Consider the following 26,305-nt stretch of genomic DNA (forward strand, 5'->3'; position numbering starts at 1 on the left):
AATGCTCACTTCACAGATACTGCTCATGGGGAGCTAGTCACACTCTCAAATGCTGCTGTACAACATGACTGATCATTGCAAAGCCCTGGTTTTCCATATTATGTATGTCAAAAGGAGAATGGGATAAAACCAAAAACATGGACACTGGCAAAGGAAGGTTTCCTCCTTACTGGAAAAATTCTGACCTCACATCTCCTAGTCCAGGGCAAAGATGCTGTTCAGTTAGCCAGCGCTTCATTCCAGTGTTTCATCCTCTATGTGGAAATTCCTGGCTTTGAAGATGTAGACAGCCTGGTTGGTGTAAGACATACTCTTGTCATAGTCCAGCTCAGGATTACCCTTCTGAAGCCACCCCAGGAAACCTCTTCCCTATAGCTCCAACTTCATGCCATAGTCCACCTGGGAACCTGTGAATTTCAGAAGCAGTTGGCCGTCTGTGTGGAGCCAGCCAAATGCTCCTCAGCCTCAGGCAGCACCAGGTTAGCTCCTCTCACTGTCAGCGTAAGGCAAGAGTGGAAACTGGTGCTGCTGGGCTCCCCACTCCTGCCTCTCTACCAGGGAGAACACACCCACAAATCCCCTGCACAGCCCACAGTGCCCATGGATTGCAGTAGTCTGTTATTTTATAATTCGCTCTTCAGTAATAGGTTTTAAATATTCCTTGTTATAAGTTTGTAATGGTTCATTCCATGTACCCCATTTGGCTTCCCTAATGGTTCAGTCCTGAGTTGTTGACCCCAGGGTTCTCCCGCCAAGTGCCTGTCAATCTCCTTGTATCCGCTTTGTTCCCTTCTGGAATGTTCCCTGTCCTTCATCCCCTCCTCAAAGCAAGATTGAGGTGCAGGGTTTGCTTGTCCCCTTGGTGGCTTATATTGGATAGCCCTTACCCTGCACTTCTCCCCTAATGCCTTTCTATTGGTAAAAGGTTGTGTCCTCCCCATATTCCCGCTTCTCCTTAAAAGCAGCTTTTTGCCCTCAATTATCATCATTTGTCCCTGAATCCTCTGGAGAAATAAAACTTCCTTGGAACTCAGACAAGTGACCCCTCTGTATTCCTTTGCCTGGTTTCTGGTACTGTACTGCTGCTGTGCTCCCCACGCCAGAGCCGTGTGCCACAGGGCGCTGCGAGCCCGGTAACACCGCCAGCCGGGGGGACGCAGTGAGGATCCGGGGCAGCCGCTCTCCTGACTGCACAGCTGCACAGCAATCTGGGGAGTGAGCTGCTGGGGAACATCTTCCCTGACCGCAGAGCACAGCTACAATGGGTGTCACCATGCTGGCTGCACACAGTTGCCTCACATCATCTGGCGGGCTGCTGCTGGCAGCATTGATCTCTCTCTCCAGTGCAGTATGATTGGCAAGATTTTACTGGAATGTAGGAGGCTTTGGTGAACATAACTAAAGGCAAGACATGACGCTCAGACCATTTTGTCTCCTGAGCTCCTCTTTGTCATATGAGAGTGATTCCAGCTAGCTGGAGCTCCTGCAGCTTGAACATAATGTTAGTGGGAAAGACGTATTCCTTCAAAAAACCCAGCCCAAAACACTGTAAGAGTGATTTGAGATAGACCTGCACAGAATAAGTGTGCCATGCTTGGGCCCAGATATATGTAGGAAAGGAAGAAAAAGGGTGCAGCATAGGAGATCAAAAAGACATCTTCAGCCAGGGGAGCAGGGATAGAGACAGCTCCAGTGAGAGCCGCAGTGAGGATCACGTCTGCAGCTGATGCCAGGTGACATCTGTGAGCAACTGATGAGTTGTGAGCTCATAGGGAAAGCACTGGCACATGCTCTGCAGAACTCAATTCCAGAGGCAATGTTCTCAGCTGCAGGTTGAGGGTGATGGCACATGCTGAGAAATGCTGAAAATTAACTGATCAAGACGACCAACTGTTTGGTAAACAAGTCAAAGAAGCACAATGAAGTTTAAATATTTCCTCCTCCATGCTAATTAGTCACTTGTTACAAGGCTGTCAAGATTCTCTTTCACAGCCTCTGTACCCCATCTTCACTTACAGTGTTCTCAGGTGTTTCTTCTTTTAAGGAAATAATAAAGAATTGAATTAACATGCTGACTGCAAACTGTCACTCAGTCTCAATTCTTGGTTGTTGTGTCTCATTCTCAGAACCTCTGCTTGCCTTGCCTTGTTGAAAGATAAACTCTTTGGGAAAAGAGCTGTTCAGTGCCCTGGGCTGTAGTGAGAAGAAACAGTTTCTCAACTGGATACAGATTTACCAATAACAAAAAGATCCTTTTTCTTACTTATGCTTCACAGTTTTCAGGAGTCATTGTCTTGTATACAGGTTGTGCGGCTATGGGTGAAAAAAATAACTTATAGCTACTTACATGAGTGATGATGCATTGTCAAGTAAAAAAAAACTATAATTAGTGATAATATATGAATTGAATGCTAGACTCCCATGGTTTGGTGCTCAGACACTGATTTATGATTTACAAAAATAGCTTATAGCTATGATCTCTATGCTGCCATTACACCAAACCAATATTTCATCTCAATCTGTATATCTCCTGGGAATTTTAAGTGCAATCTGAGCATGCAATCATCCAGAAAAGGAAGAATCATTGCTTTTATGTCATGGTTTATTTTCCGTTCTTAACTCTGATTTCTGCCTTGAAGTTAGACTGGCTAAAAATGTGCAAAAGTTGTTTCTTTGCACTTTCTGATGTCTTTGACAAAATGATCTTTAAATTTCATTTCCAGAAGAACAGTACAGTTTATGCTTAACAGAAGTAAGCTTCAAAAAGTATAATAGGGAACATATTATTCTCTTTGCCTGTGTTGATGTGTGGTGTCATTGATTTTGAGCTTTCAAGTGATATCAGACAAAACAGAGCCTTTCTTCTGAATCAGCTGCACTTCAGACGTTGCAATTGGAAGGAAAATGGATTTAATTCCTCAAACCTAAACCTGGATCCCATAACTTTCTTTCAGTTATTTAAGAATCTTTATGCAGTCTCACTATGTTTCATAGTTTTGTGCAGCCATCAGACTGTGGCATTGTTCGCTCCTGGTTTCATTCTCTGAGAGTCACAGGAGCATTGCTTTGGGTTTGAGCTTCCTAGTTTCAGTTTAAAATTTTGGACCTACAAACTCAATGGGAAATGAATCTTACAGAGTTGCACTACAATAAAGCACACAATGTAGGGGTGTGTTGACAAGTCCCCGGAGTGACCAGGCTCAGCCCAGGGGGGGCTGTTGTCACTCTGTGTCTGCACATGGGCTGGCTTCCCCAGACATCTCCAGGCCCAAGGGGACTGGATGTGGCAAAGCAGAGGGAGGACACAAAATGTGGTTCCAGTTTCATCACAGGACATGGACTGGTGGGCATTTTAAGAAGATTATTATAAAATTATTGCACAGGACTGGTTTGTATTCTGCTGCTTTCCACCAGTCTATGAAGGGTCTGAATTTGCACACAAATTCCCTTTGTGAGTTGAGCTGCCTCTATAGCTCTCCTGAGGCTGACATGTGGAAAATGGAGTACCTGCATTTGAATTTTAAATTTCTTGTATTACATGGGAATTACCATTAGTATTACTATACTGATAGTGCTTTAGGTTCACTAAATGGCAGCACTGGCTTTCTTGAAGCTTGAAGCCAGCTTTACAACCATCTCATATGCAGCGACATAACTGTGAAGAAACTGTTGTGGGGAACTTTTCATACCCTCAGCCACTGTTAATAGAGAGAGAAAATTATTTCAGAGTTTTTATTTTGACAAGCAGTGTCTCTGTGGAAAAAATAATGTGTAATAAGCACTGTGAGTAGGACCACCAACCAGAGTTAAATGGATGATTCTTATTTGATATTCCCATACATTGCATAATTCACTTGGCAATCACAAGGTCTGTTTTCCTTTTAATACTCTTATTTGGATGTGATTATGATATATTGTGCATAAAAGTAAAAAAAACCCAATGCTTTCACTAGAAATGTTTTAAATTTAGTAAATGCATTTCAAAATACAACCTTTTTCATCTTTTCTAATTTTGAAAATACTCTTTATATTAATATTAGTATTCTCTCCCAAGTTGTGGTATAAAAAAATTACCCTTTACGTCAATGTGTTCCATGATATCCACAGAGCAGAAAAACAAACCTTTTCTACTGCCAGTTGTTCCTGCACCAACTTGTTTTGCAACAGAGTTGTGCCACACAGCCATGCAGGGCAGCTAATTTCATCAGCAGGCATGGCAGTGTACTTGCCAGGTTTTTGTAAGCCAAAATCTGACAGCTTTTTTTGGAAGGATCGGCATCAGTCAGGCTGACAGTAAATTCAGAACACTTCCTTTTACTACGTGGCTGATCTCAACATTTAGTGAACACATGCAATAGTAACCACTTACTTGGTAAGTGAGGAGGTATAAGAAATACAGCCGAGCCAGCAAGACTTCAAAGTTCTACTGTGATAGATCTTACTGAGAGAAAGTACTGCAAAGCTGTCAATAGCTGCTTGTAAACAGTAGAGCCTGAAATAGGGAAAACATGTTTTTTCCCCTGTCAGAATGGCACAAAGGCTTGGCTGAAGCCCTTGCCTGGCGCATCCATCTGGCTGATGTGAGAAATGAGGTATCGATTTTTCTGATACCATACAATCAGAAACTAAGAGGAGCCACAAGGCTAGCAAACAGCCAGTTTATTACACTCTAAATGAGATGTTGGAAAACTTTAGCAACACATATCTTTTTATTTACCGAATAAAACTTGATTCACATTATTAACTAAAGAAATGTAGAACACACACCTCTAGATTTGCTTCTGGTGAGAATTGATGTAGTTTGGAACTGGCTAACATGCTTCAGCTTCCCAAGCTACAGAGGGTTTGTTCCTGAAAGGAAATAATTCCTTTGTTAAAAATAAGCTGTAAGTATGAAATTTTTCAGAATCACTCCGTTAGATTAGAAACACAGTCACTGCTCATTTCAAGGAAATATGTGAAGCCAAATCCACTCTGTATCCGTGAAATTATCAATCTAAGCACCCAGAATGATCTCTTATCTAGAAAATAGTGAACAAGAGGAAATCAGAGTGGAAAATATTATTTATTATATATTGCATGATATTACATTATATTATGTTATGAAATCACAGGTCAAGAGTACCTGTAGGTACTTACAAGAAAGTAAGACCTCAGTTTAGAAGAACATAAGATACTTCATTCTTTCTACTCAAAGTTGCTAAGCTACAAAAATCAAAACAAAATAGTCTCAAGATCCAGAAACAACAGGAGGAACGAGAGCAACATGCTCCCGGCATCAGTAGCAAGTTTACATTATTTTATCTCTGCTAGAGAGACATGGTAGCTCAAAACTTTCTTAATATGCCAAAAAGTCCCAGAGGGCTGCAGTTTCCCATAGGAAAAACATATTTTAATCATAGACCATATATTTTAATGATAGTCCAGCACTCACATCCTAAGCATCTGTTCTGCTGACTGCCATTACTTTAAATAGCCATGGCATTAGCCTGTCTGCATTTAAATGAGCAAGGGGATAAACAGGCCTTTTTCAGTTTCTGAAAGTGTTGCCAGTGAGAAGGACAAAGGCCCAGCAGGATGGCCCCAGTGAAAGGCACAGATCCCCACTGGCAGGTGGCAGGCAGGGAGCCGCTCTGCTCAGAGCACTGTGGAGAGCACCATGCTCTTCCTGACAAGTGGCTTTCTGGGACTTGTTCTGGAGCAAGCCAGTTCAAAAGGGGGAGTTGAATATCCCTCAATATTTCCCAAAAAAACAACCATAAATGCAGAGTGATCCTGACCCTGCAATCATATGGGAAGAGATAAACCATGAGAAAACCAAGCCCAGCAATTTGCATAAACAAACTTCACAACAAAAGCTCAGGAAACAAGCCTTATCATCTGTACGTGTACCTAATGTGAAGAAAACACATGAGTGACAGAGTCCAACCCTGACCAGCACTAAGCTGAGAACATGGAGTGCATGAAACTCCTTCCCTTTGTTGTTCAGGGCTCTGTACCCTATCCTGGAGCATATGCTGGCTCCAGAGGCTGTAGGTACCCCCTGGGCACAGCATGCACATGCCTTGTAACAAGGTCAAAAAGTTCACCATCTCTTCAAACCCTGTGTATGCAGATCTCCTTGCAGGTTCAAACTGGGTCTGAGATCCATGTAGGTAGGTGGGGACTTCCTGTGCCCATGTCGCCCTGGGAATATCCACTCATCTCATCAGTGGTTTGCAGACAGGCATTAGGGATGAGGCTCTTCTTAGCTGGACTGTGCAGTTGGGTTTTCTTTGTAAGTGGGTCCTTCCAAAGCCAAGGAGGACTGAGGGCTTTCCCAGGAACAGGAGACTAGATCTGCTGCATTTGTTAGCTGAAATGCTGTGTCCAAAATGCTTTGTCCCTACTTTGATGAATAATCTTTCTACTCTGTTTTGCTGTTCAGGAGAGAAAAACTGTTAAGCTACAACCTGTTCTATCCTGGAGAGCTTCACAGGACCTGACACTTGCTTCCTGTTATGGAAATATGTTCATTCTTTTTTAAAAATTCATTGTATCAATGAGAGGTTCCTAAGAATTTCTTCTCTGGTTCATTTTCAGTGTCATTCTTTGGCATTACAGAGTTCATTGCAACTAACTTCTGATGAGAGCATTTTGATCCAGAATCCCGTATGGCTTATAGTTCCTCTGAGCCGACAGTCATCTTGTGGGCTCTTGGATAGGGGAGGACAGGGAGTGTGGGGTTACATGACAACAGCTGCACACACTCTCAAATACCATTATAGCTTGGGAAACACCAGTACCTCCCTGGCCAACTCATCCTGATATCACAGGGGCTGCTGGCCCATGAAAGGCTTGTGTCTGCAGAGCCAAGAGCATGATGCCCAAGAGCCAGAGGTGACCCAGAACAGGGGACAATGAGGGTGTGTTGTCAGTGCTTGACCCTGACCAGTACCAAGATAGAACAGCTGCTAATTGAGACACCGGGCCTGGGGGCCAAGGGGAATGGCTCTGGGGGTAGGACACATGGATTCACGGTCTGGAGGCAGGGAGCTGTGGCTGGAGCCACGAGACTCAGCACTCTCTAAGAGGACTCCAACCCTTGTTTTTGAGAAATTCTCACAGGCATCTTCTGAGTATGTACATCAGGTCAGACATAACTGATAAGATGTTTGTTTTGGCTCCCATCAAGACTTCCGAAGGAGCTAGATGCTCAGCTGTCCACCAAGTCTAGTAGTCTGCAAGTTAAACCCACTCTATTTGCTTGGGAGATATGCATGTGTTTACATGTTTCTCAGCTGTACTTCCAAATAGAATGTTAAGAAGACATATATCAGGATGGTGTAGTTTCAATTGATCACTTCAACCAATGTAAAGAAAGCCAGATGATTTATGTTCCCCATGACTTGCTGTCTAGCAAAGGCATGCTAGGAGAACTTCTCTCTATTTTCCAGTCTGGTGTTGCCCATTTCAAATGAGATGCTATGCTATTTTTTTCCCTTTTATCTTCCAGATTCAGGCCTAGAAGTGTATTTATTCAAACTAGGTATCATAAATAATTGAAATACACTAAGTGGAAGTTTTCATTGGCTGATTTGTACAATGGGGAAAGCAAAGTGGTTGTGACTTTCTGTCTCTGTATTTGACAAGCATATAATTGGGAGGCAAGAGGGAGGCTCAAAAGCATGCCACTACATGGAAAATGAGACACTGTTGCTTATGAAGACATGAGATTGTTCATCTAAATGGCTTCTCATTTATGCAATGTGCAATCTCTTTTAACAGCTCTGTTGATTTTTCCAGATATTCCTCAGTGGCTTGTTTGGTTAGGTATGGTTTAGTTTTAGTGGTCAGAGAACCTGAAAGCAATGCAAGACAAATGAGTGAAAACATTGTGCTTACAGTGCCAGGAACCTCAGCAGATAAACCTCAGGTACACAGAAAACCAAGAGCAGGGAAAAGGGAGGAGGAAAAATGCCCTATTATGAATTATTGGGGTTTTTTTCTGTCCCACTAATGGTCCTCAAAGAAAGGTGAGAAGTCCTTCGCAAAGAAGTAAAGGGAATGAGTTCCTTTGTTTTAATTGTGATGCAGAATTGGCTCCCTTGAGCTGCCTGTGAATTCATGTCCTCTGCAGTTCATTCGCTGGCTTTAAATCTTTCATGTCAATGTAAATGACTTGTGATCAGAAAGGGAGGACCAGGTTCCTTACCTACCTGTCACCACCTAAACATGGGAGGAACTCTAGAAAAAAATACCAGGATGCCACTGATTCTGCTCATCGGCACTGACCTAGTGCTTTCAAATGGTTTATTATTTATGGAGACCATTTTAGGCCTAGTGTAAAATACATTGTTCTTGAAAAATCAAACCACACTATATTAAGCATGAATTTTATAGAATTTTTTATATTGTTAACTCTTGATGCCTACTAGGAAATGCACTTTGCAACAACCCTTGTAGTCTTCAGTGTCAATTTTTTATTAATGCTTTCCCTGTAATTCTGCATTTGTCTCTAATGTAGGTTGGGAGTAAACTGAAAGCTCTCTGATGACTAATACAACATTTTGGAAGTTTCATGGATGTTAACAAAAGATGGTGTGGTCCAGTAAATAAAAGCTACTCAGTAAGTTATAAATGACACTAAGATTATATCCTGTGAAGATTTTTTAAAACTAAAAATTATTTACTAAAAGGTTGTGACTTTTCTGTAGGACAGTATTTTTAAAAAAATTTAGCAGTCAATGAATGAAAATAGCAATTGCATGATCAGCTGCCATTCTGCTATTTGATTTGCTCTAAATCTGTGTGCATTGGCAGTGCTGAAAAACCCTTGACATTGGGCCCTTGGTGTGTGATATTCAATTTGTTGTCTCCTCAGAGGCATTCACTAAAGGACATTTGAAAGTGCCAGCTGCAGGACTTGGGGGGTCACATCTATGGAAGATCCTTTCATCCACCACATGCCTTGCAGTAACTGGACCTCCAAGAATGCAAGTGTTTTAGGCAAAAAGGAGACTGAGTAAAGACAGCATAGCTCAGATCTAGGCTATGGCACTTAGCTGAGAGGAGAGATGGCTTTTTTTTTTTTTTTTTTTTTTTTTCCCAGACTAAAAAGAAGCATAGGGAAAAGGAAAAGATGGGAATGGGACCAGAAATGTGCAGGAGGTAATGGCTGGCATTTACTCCCTGGGCAAGTGAAGAAGGAAACAGAGAAGGGTCTTACACTCCAGTCTGCTCCATCCCAGAAGAGCACTGAGACATGCAACTGCAACACAGCTCAGCTGCGTACAGCTTCTTTTCAGGTGAGTAATTCTAGATCTTCCCAAGGAGCCCTTGAAAGCAAACATTCACCTGATTCATTACTGCTATTTCAGAGACTGCTCTCTGAAAATTTACAGTGCTGAAGCAAACATTTCAGAAAAAAAAATTCTCTATTTCTATTCATTTCTCCAGGCTAAACATTTTCTGATATATACCTTACAAATTCAGGTCATGATAAATGGAATTCTTTAAAGACAGGCTTTGGTTTGACATATTATGTCATTGTCCCATATCAAAAACATTGCCAGTTCTAACAACACACATTATCCAGTAAGCCTGTATAACTATTTTCTTTAAATATATTGAAAAAATGTTTGCTGCTTTAATGGGGTACATATGTATAATTATAGCATAGGCCTCATGGGAAAGCAATATAGATTTGAGGAACTACTACTGTACTGTAGAGATAAAGGTACAAGTGATTAAGAAGAAATTATATTCAGAGTTCAAAAGAAGTTTTGCCCCAGAATAAATGTAAATGAGCTTTCTGCTCAGGGTTTGGGGTTTTTTCTGGGTTTGAAATTATTATTCTGACCACATATGAGGGAAAGTATACACAGTCATACAAATAGGATCAAAAATTTTTTCATTTGAACTTTGGCCTATCAACTAAAAAGGATGTGAATTAACAGAGGCTGAATAACTAAGCAGAGCTAGGAAATGTCCGCTATGTTAACGAGCAAGCAGACATTTATCAGGCAACCACTGTGAAAGTAATCTTGCTAAGCTATTGAAGATAAACCAACAGGTTGCATGTGTAATTAGGGAAACCAAGGCACACAACAGGACCAACCAGACCCTGCTTTTCCCAGTCATGGTGTTTCAGTCACATGTCTGCAAGTCTTTCATGTTCTTTGTGGCTGTAATTTTTTGCATCGCTGCCCCTAATTGTGCACTCTTTGAAAAGTGCCCCATAGCAAATTGATTCTTTTCTTCAGGACGCCTCAAGGGACACAGACAGGGCCTTCCTGACATTACCACCCAAGTTTCCTCTCGGAAACCAGAATACATTGAAGATGTATTTGACTTACTTTCTTTTTGCCTCCGTCAAACAAAATAGGTCAAATTTATTTCTCAATATCATAATTTTCAGGTTTATATATATTTATCGCCTCTTTGAACTTCATTCTGGAGGAGAAGGTGATGGAAGAGCACATCTACATTGTGCCAGATGTGTATGTGCTCCAACCATACCAAAAACAATGGGCTGGTAGCACTCTGTCATTTAGCATGTGAACAAATATTTAAGGGCTTGGGTCTGTGAGAGACTGAATGCCTTCCACCAGAGGACTGCACATGCTCCACAGCGTTTCAAAAGACAGTATGAATCTAACCCACTCTAGGGGAGGTACCTGGATGTTCCCACATACGCTTGAACATGTATTAACCTGTTGAACCCCATGTTTTATGGGACCCCCACAATCAAGAAGACCTGAAGACCAGAGAGAACCAACAGGACACCTACTGGATCCACAGGTCGTGATACCTTTCTACTTAATTTTTCTGTCACTCTCTATTCACCCCCTGCTTTTGTTACTGTTTCTTTATGTCTCTGTTTCACATTTATTATTAAATAAAATCCTTATTATAGACTTCAGCATATTGTCTGTTTGCACCTTAATTCAGGGGCATATTGATGGGAAGTCCCTCCTCTCTTATTAGAGAGCCATCTCTCTAATAAACAAAAGAATCAGATCTTAACAGAGATCCTAGTATGAGGGAAAATCTCCATGGTCTTCTCGGAGTCTTGGATCAACTCTCTGATGTCTGTTGGTGTATCTTTGGCAGACGTCATTGCCTCTCAAGACAGCAAGCTACCAGTTGTCAGCTCTCCTTCTGCTGCCAGGTCTCCATGGCAGGAGGTTCCTGTCAGAACTAGGTGCTTTTCATCCAAACCAATACAAAGGATGTGGCTACACAACCAGAAGCAGTGACCACCTCCTGAAGACCTTGAGCCATAGCAGTGTAGCTGTCATGTGCTTGCCCCAACCCCACTGTAAGGAAGCCTGCGGAGGAGTCAGCTGTACCTGAGCAAAGCAGGGGAGAGCAGCATCCCTAAACTGCTCCTCCACCACCACCTGACTGTGTTCAGGTGCCTTTAATCAATTGTGCAACATGTCTAAAGCTGAGCAGCAGGAGGTTTTCAGTCAAAGACATTTTTTTTTACCCTGAGGAAGTTTTTTAACCACTGACCAATAGCTGCACTATTCAGCCAGTGCCATCTCAGATTACTCTGGTGTAGACCAGTACAGTACTCAGTAAATACACTAACTTCACAAGTAAATATAGTAAATACACTATAACTTCACCTCTAGGTTTCTCCACGATCTTACTCTCAAAATCTAGCAAAAAATCCATTACCTAATTTACTTGAAACCATTCCATATATTTGTTTTTGAACATGAAAAGCATTTTGGTGACAGTGAAACCTCTGTTTCTCTATTTTCTCACAAATGTCCATGTGTCTTAAGTTTTGATTTGTACCAGGCAGGCAATGGCTGCAGTTGACCTTGTACTGATTGATTGTTCAGAATCCAGGTTTATACTTATAAAGTAGATTAACGCAAACCTGCTGGAACACAGCCCAAAAACACAATAAAACAAAGAAACTATTTTAAATACTAGATCAAACACAGTTTTGCTTTCATTATTATGTGTATTGGGCCAAATTCATCTCTCTGTAGGATTTTCTTTTGCTGATCAGGTATACATATTTCAGGAATATATTTCATATATGAACCTTAAATTCTAATAGCTAAGAAAATTCAAATTCAACAGCTGAGAAGCTTTATGTGCAAAGGGATATTACCCACAAGAAGCGATTCAAATACATGAAGCATGCAAAAATCACTTGAAAGCTACACAAATGACAAAAACTTGCTATATAAGAAACAAAAAGATCACTTAAATGGGCCATATAAATGTCTGAATATCTATAGCTTTTCTGGGAACTGATGAAGCATTTAAAATTTCAGTATAGGAGGATTTAAGAAATTAGACATCTGATTGTGAGGGTACAAACTGGCCTTCTGGGCTGCAGATTTTGGAAACTGCTTCTGTTAAAAAAACCCAGAAAAAGATTCTTGGTTTGCTTTAATCCTCATTCAAAAAGAAAACAAAGTTAATTAGAATTTCAGCAACCACATACTCAGTTTCATTCAATTTCCAGAGCAATAGAAAACACAGATGAACCTGAAATGTGAAAACTGGGACTAAGGTAAGAATTTGACCCAAATATTTATCCAAATTCAATGACCTTAATTGTACATTATATTAGGAACATATAATATGTACAGTGGGAATCCATATTTTTTAGTTTTTGTAAAGGGATGGTTAACATTGGCTAAAGCCTCTAAACCAACATGAGTGATCTCTAGCCCAAGAAGTGATAAAGCTGGAAAAGCTGGGAAAATAAAATCATCTGTTATGGAAGCCATGCAGAGAGAGGCCAACACTGAAAGTGAGCTGCCAGGTACTGATACTGGAGGCCACAGAGCAGATGAGGGTGGGAATAACACCGCATAATTCCCATTATTGTGACAGGGATGTAAAAAGAAAATGCCCTTGCCGCTGAGGCCAGAGGCTGCCCAAAGCAGGCAGCCAGTGTCACTCACACTGGTCAGTGTGCGTTTCTGCTGAGTTGTGGTGGGGTCACGGGCTCTGTGGGCTGCATTTCTCTTTCCTTTGAACGCAACAGCAGCTGAGCAGCCTCACAAGCTTACCAAGAGAAGAAAGAATAATTTCTTCCTCACCTGCTGTGTTCTTCAAAGGAGTATCAGGGCCCATCAAACTACCCAATGGAAATTCAAAATTAAAAAAGAGACTGATTTTTAAAAGACCATTAAAGTAGTAGCATTATCCTTTCAGCTTGTCACCAGCAGTGTATGTAAGGCCTAATTTTAACACCTTCTTCATTAACTGACTTTGACATCCATTTGTCACCAGACTGACCTGTCTGGGCTGTGAGTTGCACATGTTGGGGTGATATGGAAGCTCTTGGGACAGCACCAATCCCACTCCTGCATCTCTTCACACTGACAAACCACCTGACTTGCAAAATCCATATACAGCAGCCAAAAGGGGAGGCTTCACCTTGCAAGGTTGTAAGAGGAATCAGTCTGAGCTGGGTCATTCTGGTCACAGCTTATGTAGCACCCAACTACACAGAGGTGATAAAAACAGCAGAATTACATCTTTAGGTAGGGCGGTGCTCCACTCACCCTGGCTGGCTGATACTTAAAACTGCCTTGGTCAGGATGCTCCAGCTGTGATACAGTGGAGGGCCTTCAAAGGGAGTCAGACCATCCTGCATTGGCCTTTTCAGGTATTTTTTTACATTTTTACCAAACGCACTAAGAAAATAAATAGGAAAATGCTGTGGTTCTGTCAGTCAGATGAAATATTCAAAAGCAGCATCAGCTAAGGGGCTTCTTGTAAAAACTAAGGTAACCATGCATAAGGCTGCATCCTTCTTCTTGTTCAGAGCAGCAGTCATTAAAAGAGGACAGGACCAAGTTAACATCAGCGGGATTGTTTTTTTTTTTTGTTTTGCTCCCCTCTCCCCTCCATGAAATTTCTTTCCCCACCATGAAATTTCACTGGAGTCTACTTTGTTTCTGTTGTTCTATTTAGATGGATGCTCTCTACCTATAGTGATGCAATTCTAATTATTCTGGTTTTCATATATGGCTCAGTCCTAAAATAAGCCCTTAAAAAAAATATTTTATAATTCCAAGCAATACTGATACCTAAATGACACTGAGAGTTACATTTGAAGTCTTAAATGGTAACATGAGATTACTGAAAAAACAATAACTATGCTTCACCTCAAAATTTGAGTTTGGCTATCTTATGGATGAAAATTATGTGATCAATATATTGTTATGGTTTGTAACAGTTAAAGTTGGAAGTTATAGAAATAATCTATGAACAGATTAGTAGGATATAGGGTAGTCAATCTCCTGCTATAGTAAACAATGCCTGTTTGGCATTAGTGCAAGATCAACCTAGATGACTAATTGATTTCAACAGTTGATTTTTTATTCTTATCATTTTGCATTAGCACCTCACTGTCAAAAAAAGTGAAATACACTGACATGCTAGTGGCCATTCACAAAGCTGATAAACAGACACAGAGAGATGAAAAACAGTTTTTAACACCACCTTTTTCTTTTCAGGCCCACTTTATAATGCTTCTGCTTACCTAAAAATCCAGTGGCACACTTTAGCTTTTTCTCCCAGGACAGAGGTTTGGCTACTATACTAAATCAACAAGAAGCTTTTAATTATTAATTGGAAATTAAAATAGCAACAGGAGTCACAGCCAGGATTGTGACTTAGTGATACGACTGTGACTTGGATAGAAGACATGACTGCAGTGGGCTTTTTAGTGGTGCACTGAAGAAGAGACACAGGCCACCCTCTCAGGAGATGCCAGAGCTGCTCTAGCGCTCTTACTTGTACTACGCTGAAACATTTTCTTTATAGAGTAGGCGAAAGCTAGCTAGCAATTTTTAGCTTAAATTATTAACTGCTTTGGGGACAAATTAAACTGTGTTTGCCTGTGAGTAAGTTAAATCATTAAAAAATAACTAGCAGAGCCCTACTTTGAAGCTGCTGCTATTTTAATCTGCGAAACCAAGGGAGTTCCCTCCTGTTAAGAGGGCATGTGAGCTCAGCACTGCCATTTGCTGCACTAGAAGCCTTCCTCACTTTGGAGAATCTGTGGATGGGAGATCCTACTGCATACACACCCTGCATTTGAAGCCAGCTCAAATGTGGCTCATGAGATTGTGCCTCTCTGAGGTGACCCAGGATGAACCTGCTGTAGGCCGGTGGAGACAAAAGCAAGATCCTATGCTGGAAATGAAGGAGGGCAATTTTACAGCCCTCCTTGCATAAACACCTATTTTTAGGCATCCTATAAAAATGCAATGGCTAATAGTGCCCCTAGTAAATCTGTGGGTACCAGAAATTCACAAATGCACAGTTAGGTCCCTTTTCAACAGTTTTATAAAGCTGCTGAATTTTGTCAACCTATTTCACCATAGCACTGAATTCAGCATTGTAACTGAAGACATCTCTGCCATTATTTCTGTAGGTCTATTAACTTAGGGCAATTACTCTGCAGAGAGGTGACAATTCCTTTATGGAAGCGTCATAGTTATTGAATTTTGGTACTGCAAACAGTGCATCAATAACAAAAGACCAGTAAGACAGCACAATGTACCTGCATCATTCAGAATTGTTTTGGGGTTTTTTTATGGACTACATTGTCTAACAGATAATTTAAGCTTGAAAATTAGACATAAATTTTTATTCATATTTAAATTTACTTTTCAAGGAAAATTAAAAACACGAGGTACTAATTACTGGCTGGACTGAACAGGAGGGAGATGGGGAAGAGGGGGTGAAAAGGAATGAAAATGAGGGTCACCAATATGTCTTCTTGGAGTTTACTGACCTTTAGAAGAACTCCCAGCTGATTAGTAACCTTAAGCATTGATAAATTAGACAATATTCACTGAACCCATTCTCATTTTTTTTTATTTAGTAGAGACTTCCAGCTTTGTTCAGTAGTATGACTTCTGCTCTTTACATACATGCAACACTGAGTGTCTCTCCAAGGATCAGATTCAAGTTTTAGCTATTACCTTATGTCTCAGTTTTTGGCTTTTTGGCCTATTAGTGTACTGCATTGTGATTCACAAACCCACAATAGTAGAAAGATCCTCCAACACTCAGGTCACGGTAGGCAACAAAGAAAATGGATGCTTGTTTTTCATCTATACACCATTTTGGTTTTGATTAAAAGCCAGTATTAAACACCAGTATTGTTTTATTAGAAAACGATTGAGAAAATATTTTGGAGATAATTTTCTTTAGAGTTCTCATATTTGTCATAGCTCTGAAACCAAAGTCAGAGGATGCACTGAAACAGATTAAGGACAGAGACATTTGCCTAACCTGCAACTTTTCTAGTCATTGCCAAAATAGGGATGCTTATGACATAACTTACAATGTTCTGTAGAGATCTACTTTACCAGCTCCAGCGGTTCTCTTAAGAGCTTTGTACAGCCACTGCCAGAGCTCAAGGATTCTGCCCTTCAAAAATGCTCATTCTTTTGAAAAAAAGAACTCTGGTCTTCATGCATTTTCTATGTCTGTCTTGTACCTATTCTTGAAATAAATTGAAGTGCAGTTCTCAGAGGGCACACAACTTCTGCTAAACCTTCTCTCAGAAACAGGCATGCAGCAGCTCATGAAATCCACTGGAGATGTGCCTCAGAGTCTGAGGCGAAAACAAGACCTCCTGACAATTACTAGCAGGCAAGAAAACATTGCAGAGAAAGCACCATTTTTTGGGGAGAGCGAACTCTCTTCTTTAAAATTAGTGATAGCAGCTTGCCAGGAATAGGACAAAACAGAAAAAAAACCCCTTTGAATACCTGTTATTTATGGACTAGATGAGGAAAAGGTTTTATTTGGTCTGGAAATCTTCATAACTTCGTTAGCGTTCAGGAACACACATAATCATGGGATATGATTATATGCAGGTGCTTTTATTGAAGAGCTCTGGGAATCAGAGGTACAGACCCAAATCTGACTCCAACATGGCTTTTGAGCTGAACGTATTTTATATTCTATCATTATATAACTTACATATTAATTATTAAACTTCTATTGTTCTATTGAATACATTGACTTTATTCAAGCATTAGTTTCTTGTGATCTTTCTCAAGCCCCTGACTACAGTTTCTCATGATTATTCTTACAATTAAACAGTAATTATATTTAGTTACTAAACAATCATCATGTCTAACAATTATATCATTTATCATATACTACCTACACAGGTGCAGTTCTAGCAAGTACAAGGCCTACACTTTCCCAGGGTATTTTCCCAGGGCCTACTAAGCTTAATTTTCCTGCTAACCCCCAAATCACCATGATTTAAAAACCCTTTTACTACCAACTTTATTGGTTCAATGTAAAATATCCATTTGAGTCTTTTTTTTCCTCTGATTTTTAGTTTCTTGGACTTGTTTAGACTATTAGCATTTGGTGGCCTACCATCTCCTGTGTTCCCTAATCCAAAACCATCCAGACCTCAGCAGACACTGAGGGTTCAAGGGAATGCCTACTGGATAAATGTGGTTGCATGAGTTTCCTTTGATCTCCTACAGTACATGAAACTGAAGTAGCATCTGTTTGCAGGAAATTCTGTTTTGTAAAACCACATACATGGACCTCCCTTGAAACTTCATATCACACAGGAGCAATATTGTTGGCAGTTTTGCCTGTCCAGGTTTCATGACAATCTACTGAACTTGTAAGAGAGATGGTGAAGAGCAGCAAGGCACTTTGAAAAGAAAATGAGTACTAAAGCAGTATCTAAAGAATGCTGCCATCTTGGGCATCTTCCTCCTCTCCTGTTTTGTTTCCACTGTTTGTGATGCATTCTTTAAAAATTCAGCCTTTTCAGCCTGCAGTTTGTAAGCATTGTTTTATTCTTTATTTTTCTTTGAGAATAACATAGCTTTGGTCACGTAGCCTCCTTTATTTACTGTCCCAACAGAACAGTAGTGACAAAAGGGTTTGCATTTTGAACTAATCCCCACGCATTAAGACACTTTACACAAACAGTGAAAACAGCTGCAGAGCTTACAGAAGACAAACCAACCCTTGGCAGCTGGAGAGAGGAGGAACTTGGAGAAGATCCCCTGTAAATCTGAACAGATCCAAGTCACACACAAAGGGTCTCTACTGACTCTGCGTGCCAACACCCCACTTGCACATAGGGGATCTTTAGGCATGTGAATTTGCTGTTTAATCCACTGTAATGACTAATTACTTATGTGTATCTTAACAAAGATAAGACATGATAGGCATAAGGCTGTGCTGGGCATAAGCTCCCACATGTAGAGGAGATACACAGGCAATACATCACCATATTGTCCAGATTCCCAGGAACAGTGAGAGAACAAGTAACAGCATACATGAAAATTATGTCCTTGAAAAGGAAAGATGACACAAACAGAAATTTAAGGTAAGAGAAATATTTATTTAAATTTGCACAATAACAAGCTTATACCGAATAAAGTCAATCAAGAAATAATAGTAAGTGCAGTAAAACAAGGAAATATTGATGACTTTTCCCATCAGAAAACATTAAGAAGCCATGCCTGTGCATCACGGGTTTTCTTTTTTTTTTTTGCTTTTTTTTTTTTCTTGTTTGTATTTGTTTTTTACAATAACTTCTATCTTTTTTTTCAGCGCACATACTGTACATATCACATCTTAGCTGCTAGATTCATTATTCCTGAAGGCTTCATCCTTTTACTCGAACATCTGCTAAGTTCTGCAGTAAGCAATCAAACACATTTGTGCAGTTCCAAATATGATTAGGTAAATCGACTGCATCTGGCCAAGCGCTGGACTCTCAAAGCTCCGCGAGACCCTGTAAGAGTTCCTAGTTGATTTTAGATCTTGACATCATTATGTACAGCATTACAATGTGTCACTTTACACTAACCTAAACGTTCTGCACAAGGATGCCAGACAGACAAATAGCCAGAAGAGCTGGGCCTAACCTCTGTATACAAAGGTTTACACATCTGAGCTTGTCTTGAGTCCCATAAATTTCACTCTGATTCAGGTAACCAAGTTCATCATATATCTGCACCTCAGATAGACAAAACCAACCTAATTTTAGTTTTAATTTTGAACAATTTTTGGTCTAAAGGTCTATTTTTGTGAAGGAAAATTCTTAATCCAGAAACTGCTTCTGAGAGATAGTTGTTGGTGTCACAGTTCCTGAAGGCACTGTGGATCCACTGAGCAGCAGACATGGCCATTCTACAGGATGGAAAAACAGAAAGAAGAATTAAAATAATTTGCATTTTGTACAAAACAAGTAAATTTAACAAGCTCAGCTGTTTGCAAATACCCATCAGATCTGAACATACAGACTTGTAAAATACAAAACATGTACAGACTTGGATCAGATTCATGACATTGTCCTCATGTCCTTATGTTGCCCGAGAGAACAGGCTATTATGATTCCTCTAATTGCTTGGCTTGTTGTGGTCTGTGTCCCAGAGCTACAACACTCAAACTGAAAGAAGCTGGGATCAGTGGAAGGAATGCTCCCAACATAAAGGTATCAGGCATCTGTTCAAATACATAAAGCTGTTGAACAAGACAAGGCACTTGGGAGTTTTATTCAGATCAGACAGAAGGGATTCTGGTTTTTATTTAGCCCTGAATGCTTCAACTTCATGCATCCTGGCTGTAACACCAGCAAACATTAATCCACAAACTTTTTCTAAATGGTCCAGACATTCTTACAAGAATACTACGGGCAATTAAGGGAAGAGATTGCCTATGGACATCATTAAATACTGGAGAAATAATTTCTGCATCTCTACTACTTCTTAAGTCTGATTCTTAAAATGCAAATAAAAAACTGAGTATTATTTATAAATTAGTCCAAATACATTCCGTTGACTAAACTGATGTGACATGTTAAAACCAAGGTCTGAATATTTCAAGCATTTTCTTTCACTCCTTCTGTTACAGGAGGTTATAATCCTACTCTCCCCATTCTTTACTTGTGATTAGAATTGTTTTTGTGGCTAAGTCTGCTTTAGCTGATGCCCAGGTTTCTAAATTCTTTAAGGATTTGTGTAAGCCTATTTTGCTATAGCTTGTTTAGAGAGGCTTAGACTGGAGATTTGACCTTCCATGAGACGCTTTACAAGAGAAGAGTGGGATGACACAGGATGAATGAGAAGGAACACTATACAAACTGGGCACACCACTGCCCTGATCTGGAGGGAGTGGGCTGCTTGTCTGCAGAGCTGCAATATTAAAATGCTGGCAATATGAGCAGATAGTGTATTTCAGAATCAACACTGCTCTGTAAGGAGAATTAAATAAGATTTGGGCTTGTTTAGGGACAAAGTGGTACCTCTTCTTTGTTAGGCAGTCGCACCTGAGTCATTAAAATTATGGAGTTTGGCAGATTATCTGTTTTAATCCTCACTATGTCCACATGGCAGCAATGGATTTGATAAGTCTGTGTATGTATTTATACTGAATACCAATTAGTCAGTGCTTAAGGTTCAGTCTTTGCTTAACACAAAAGGCCAGATGGGAGCAACCCTTAGGTGGCCATGTCGAAGCTGATACAAGCCTTCTGCTTTGCCACTGATTAGCAGTTCGACAAGAGCACATTTCCCAGCAATGAGTCTCAAAAGCATATTAGGGAAGAACCATACACAACAGTTTCTTTTACAGATGGGGAACCAGATGCATAAGAACCTTAGCAACTTGCCTGAGCAAAGAGTAACTTCTAGCAAAGAAGCTGGTGTATAGCACCAGCTATGGACCCCAAAAGTACAGGTTTCTGCCTGTAAGCCTGCTTTAACATCCTCAGGACAGCAGCTGGTTTTCTAACCATTAGCCAGTCTGTCAGATCTAACATTTTCTTCTAACCACTAACCCATTCTGACATCAGGACAAATGATGACACTTACTTGGGTGCATACCACTGCCCTTGAAAAAGGACTGCCTCGACAGCAGCACCTATTGCACACAGTATTGCATCAGACAAAGCAGAGGAAGGAAGTGATGCTTGACAATTTCTACTACCTGATGACACAGAATTCTCCTACAAGGAGGTGTTGAAGATAGATTTTTTTTTTATGAGCACCTTTCCAAGTAGTTAATTGTACCATGTATTGGAGTTTGGGAAGCACCTTTCTTAGAAAGAACATAGAACAAAGCACAAAATCAACTGTGAACTTCAGTAGTAGTTAAAGAACTGTACATGAATCCTGCTCCTTCTCCTTGGCTGCTGTGAAAACACATATTGTCACTATTCAGTATCAAGTGGCAAAAAACATTATTCACTTTATGGACTTATTTTGAATAGAAACACTATCTTAAGCTCTTTTTCCTTTTCATCCTCAAAGTGAGATGCCAGAATTCACATATGCCCATAGCCATTAACTTTGCTTCTTGGACAATGTATTCCTTTGAGCACAAAACCAGTAAATGTTCTAAATATGTTGATTAATTTTAAAGTACAAAAGCTATGTAACCATATAACTAGCCCTTTTATTCTGAAAACAATTACTATTCTCAAAAAGCAATTCAATCAGTTCCAGTAACACTATAGTATCAGGCTGAACAAATTTCTTGTATGAAGTCTAGGCTTACAGAGCCATACTTGAATGTTTTCAAGATAGCATAGAGCTTAGAGCTCCATGATTAAACTCAAATTCAACTATCCTGGTAGAAAAGTGAAGCCAAATACCTTGTCCACAGCACTCTTTAGCATGGGTGGCTGCTGTCCTGCTAGCACATCAAACTGTGCTTCTAGCACTTGCAAGAGTACAGTTAACTAAGATGAACCCTTTTACTGTCATCTCTGCTGCTTTAAAACAAGCATAGACACCAACTGATCACTGACCAGAGTCAGTGCCACATTAATATTTATGTGCCACAGAACAAGCTGGGAAGAAGCATCTCAGCCTCATCTTTATAACCTTTATTACCTTGCACTGGCAGAGGGTGCACTCTGTGCCATGCTTGATCCAAGAAGATCCAGTGAAGCGAATGACATTGGTTTCATCCAGACATGTTTTAGTGATGTCGTTGCGGATGGTGTCGGCTTGGCAGGGGTCAGTGACACAGCGTGGGCAGCACTCGTTCTCAGGGAGGACACTGAATTCACAGTCCACCTCTGGGCATGGCAAGGGCCAGCAGTCAACTTCTCCTTGCTGTTTTCAGAAAGAACAAGATATTATTATTAGCCCTTATTTTGTTCCTCATCCATTCTTCTGAATCAGCATTATGTTTCCTAGCTGGCTATTTTTTCCCATCTGGTGCTGTTCAGAATTCAACATAGAAAACACTGATATTCACTGACCGTGGGACACACAGCAGATCAGATTGGGTTTTTTCTGCATGCCATTCAGAAAGTATATTAGATTTAACTTAGTTCAGTACACTCTCTATCAAGCTGCAGGTGAAAAATCTCCTTAAAATTATGCACTGGCTGGATTAAGGGTGTCAAGCCACCAGCAGCCCAGTATAACAGGGAACACCATTACATTTTCAATGAGAGGACCTCCACCCACTTACCATCCACCTAGGATATTATGAGCAGAATACCTGAAGTTCCAAACTTTATCACACCTTCTGCATGGTGGGTTTAGTACAGTCAAGATAAGAAAAGGTCTGAGCAGAGACTTGTGTTGGGCCAGCATATCCTTAGGGGAAGTTACTTTATGCTTGAACACAAATCTAAAGATGTTTAATGAATCATATCAGTTACTAGAAACTGGAATCAGCTTCCGTTCATTCCAGACAAAGGCCAAAGTTGCAGATATGTTGGTCAAAGAAAAGACTTTACAGAAGTCAATAATGCACTTTGAGCAGTCCATCTCTGATTTCCAATTTATTCAGCTCATTTGAGCACAGATTTAATAGTCTGGACTTAAGTGGAGCAAAAAGAACAACAGATATAATAGTCTGGACTTAAGGGCAGCAAAAAAGGAAATCAGTATATTCACAAAAAATATATCTAAGTCTTTGAGAAGGAATTTGCTATCTCCAAAGCAGAAGCTGAAAAAATATCACAGACACTTGTAATAGCTCCAAATTTCCTCCACTTGTTGCAGAAAGTATTGCAAAGTCAGTCTTTTAAAAAATTCTCATCTGGGTCAATTTTCTTCTTTTTGAATTGTGTGAGGGTAAGACTGAAAGCAATCTTTTAATCCAGTCACTGATCTTGACACTTCAATCTATTTTTTTGCAGTGATGGACAGTACAGGGAGTAGACAATACTTTGTCACCCCAAAAAATCCATGGTCATTGAAAGAAAGCAGACTTTTGCTACAGAAGTAGAATCTTGAAAAAAAAGGAAACATCTATTGAGATCCTAAATTGTAGGTTGGCCATTTTTTCATTTTTTAAGACATATACTGAAGCACATGGTTATCTATTTCATTGAATTTTGGCAGTGGTAGCACTGTAAGCACAGTCTACAGAAATGGGCTTCTGGCTGTTATTCATGATATCCTGACATGCCAAAGCTGCTACATGGACCAGCCTTTATATTTGGAGATAACTTGTAATAAAAGCTAGTTGTTTTTATCTTGGGATTTTCTCTGTCACAGAAACTTCATAAGCAGCATTATGCAGAATACTTTTTGCTTAGACTCCAAAATACATGGCTAGGAAAAAGGTGACAAGCTTTAACAGATTTTTTTCAAACTTCATTTCACTGTTTTGAAAAATGAAAGAAGTCTTATTATTTTTATATTACTTGAAATGTCTGAATGAATAAATATGTTTAAGTTTACCAGCATCCTTGAAAATATCATGTGTGATAATAAATACATATTTAGAATTTCCTTATAGAGCTCAATCAGTCTCTGAATCAGTGAATGTGAGTGTTGCTGTGTAGATACCATATTCAAATGACCTCCACTCTGCTGAAACCACCTTCATGATTAAGTAATTATATTATGTCTATTGTGTCAAAACACATTTTTGACAGAAACTGGACAATACTGACAAAAATCCAGGAAAACCAGATTTTAATTATACATGTACTTAAGGGAAAATTAAGTGGATGTTAATGCATGAAAATGAAACTATTCACAGATCAGAATATCTCATTTAGTTTTCGCTCTTGTCTCTGCTGCTGTAATCAGGAACCTTACCAGACAGCGGCACTGCTGACAGTTCTGTATCCAGGAATCACCACTGTTATAGGAAAACTCCCCACTCTGATGTAAACATTGACTGCTGAGCCTTGGGTCACACTCAGGACAGCAGAAGAGGTCAACAGTGGGATTTTGACAGTCACAGACCATTCGCCGACACATCACATATCCATTCTGTTTTTAGAAGAGAGACACACACTGATGGCAAAAATTTGTACAACTCTAGTCAAACTCCAGCAAAAATTTTTTTACTGTGATTCTAAGCAATTAGTAGCTCACTGGTTTTCCACTACACAGTATCTTTGCCAAAATACAACTCAAACCAAGCCAGAAACCCCCATACACACACTCACTAACAACCATAGAGTTCTCCTGTTGTCTAACATACACCCTTCATTCAACCAATCTCCAAATCTCCCCTAGGTGGTGAGACCCAAGGGCATCTTTCCCAAGGGTAAGACTTTAATGGATTGCACTAAGTTTGTAATTCTCATATAGATGCTTGATAAATCTTGCTTTAAATTCATAGAATATCATGGTTTCACAGCATACCAGACTGGCTGGTGTCAAGGAAGATCAACCCCTCTGTTCTGTAATTATTCACGTAGGAAGATGATAGGTGATCTGAAACTAAACCATGTACGCCAAAGTCGAGCTGCTGAAATGCTCAGGATACTGTCAGCAGTGTTTTGGCCTTTCATGCTCCGTCAGCATTTAGCCTGGGACCAAACTTCCCACAGCAAGCATTTGAGAAAGTTAAGCTGAATTATTCTGCAGACACAGAATTTACTTCTATTTATAGACATCTGCTTGAAATACTGGCGTCAGACTCCAGCCCCAATAGGTGTCTAGACAGTTTATTTGCATGAAAATGCTGTTACTCCCACCCAGAGAACACGAATGGCATCTCTGCTAACAAAACAGTACTATCATCCTTCTCCCATTACCATAGAATAAACTTCCAATGAATGTTTTGCTCATGCAGGTTGGAGAGAGAAGCTACCTCCAAAACCCTGTGTAATAGATGATTTTATTTCTGTAGCTCCACAGATGCACCTGAGAAGGCAGCTACAACAGGAATTTCAGCTGGATCCTGATACTCTGCCCTTCATCCCTACCACCACTTTGCAGAAGCAGCGCCTTCCATTGGTACTGACCTGGCACGAGCAGACAGAGCATCTGTCATTCTCCAGCACCCAAATCTGACCATTGTGCTTGATTTTGCCTTCATGGATACAGTCTCCTGTGCAGTTCTTGCCATGGGGACACCGACAGTCATACCCGCCATCCAAATTAAAGCAAACAGTATCATTGGCACAGCTATGCCTTCCAGTTCCACATTCATCAATGTCTGCAAAAACATGCCATGGAATGCTCTTAGACCACATTCAATTAACAAAAATTTTCTTGTGGAAGTCAATGTAAATAATTCTTAGCCATTAAGGCCTTCAGCTGAAAATGAATTTGTAGTCCACCAGAGTGGGGAGAACTTAAAAAATAACAAAAAATATTTTACAAGTCACATCAGCTTTTTTGGATCATGTTTTAACCTGATATTTTGAGTTTTGCTAAATATATTTTCAAGTGAATGCTACTGAGTATGCTAGATAGAATGAAGAAAACACAAGAAACATGAAAGAAAGAATAATTCTTAGCTCCCTAAAGAGCCTTAGTTTGTGGCAACCATACATGAGACATGCTGTGTGAAACAAGAACAGCTTCAGAATTGTGTTCTTAAAGCCTTTTGCTGGCTCTGTCTAGCACATTTGAGTTCACTTGATAAGAATTTACTGTGAAAGGTGATGTATGATCTGTAAGCTCATTTAAGTAAGCACACCATGCTTTAAATTTCATCATTTATTAGAAAGTAAAAACTAGAATATTTTAAATATTCAAGTTGCAGTTACAGCTATAGCCCTTATGCCTAGAATAGAAAATAAAGAAACATCATGTCTTGAGTCAATAAAAATAAATAACTTCAAAACAAATATCTCTCAAAGAATTAAAAAGTACTTTAAAGCCCTATTTCATCAAGGCACACAGAACTATTTTGCAAAGGCAAGCTAGGAGCACACACTACCTTCTACTCAAATAGTCTTTATTTAGCTTTTATAGCTGTTCAAATGGAGAAAAATGATCATGGAAAGAAGCTTAAAGGGGCATGAAGTAAATGGATATATGCCATAAAAATTGGAAAACAGAGTAAAGAGTAGAACTACAGTGATTTTAGATATTGAGATATTGAGTTCAACTCTAAA

The 26,305-nt window shown here is 39.9% G+C and overlaps 1 protein-coding gene and 1 long non-coding RNA gene across 3 annotated transcripts in view; one reads left to right on the forward strand and one right to left on the reverse strand.

Annotated features, from left to right (window-relative positions):
* The first annotated feature begins 9,093 nt into the window (after positions 1-9,093).
* Positions 9,094-10,903, forward strand: LOC121468248 (uncharacterized). Its single transcript, XR_005978311.2, has 2 exons — positions 9,094-9,287; positions 10,400-10,903. It is a non-coding gene; the product is annotated as an uncharacterized lncRNA (long non-coding RNA).
* A 7,446-nt stretch (positions 10,904-18,349) lies between these two features.
* The window catches only part of NELL2 (neural EGFL like 2), a 132,711-nt gene continuing 124,755 nt past the window's right edge, over positions 18,350-26,305 (reverse strand). For both annotated transcript variants that reach the window (XM_032744686.3, XM_032744694.3), the window contains exons 17-20: positions 25,205-25,398; positions 24,045-24,221; positions 21,870-22,094; positions 18,350-19,164 (exon numbers count right to left, since the gene is read on the reverse strand). In XM_032744686.3, coding sequence (XP_032600577.2) covers positions 19,114-19,164; positions 21,870-22,094; positions 24,045-24,221; positions 25,205-25,398 — 647 coding nt within the window. In that variant the 3' untranslated portion in view covers positions 18,350-19,113. The remainder of the gene's footprint in view (positions 19,165-21,869; positions 22,095-24,044; positions 24,222-25,204; positions 25,399-26,305) is intronic.

This window comes from Taeniopygia guttata, chromosome 1A (assembly GCF_048771995.1).
Source record: "Taeniopygia guttata chromosome 1A, bTaeGut7.mat, whole genome shotgun sequence".
Lineage (NCBI taxonomy): Eukaryota > Metazoa > Chordata > Aves > Passeriformes > Estrildidae > Taeniopygia > Taeniopygia guttata.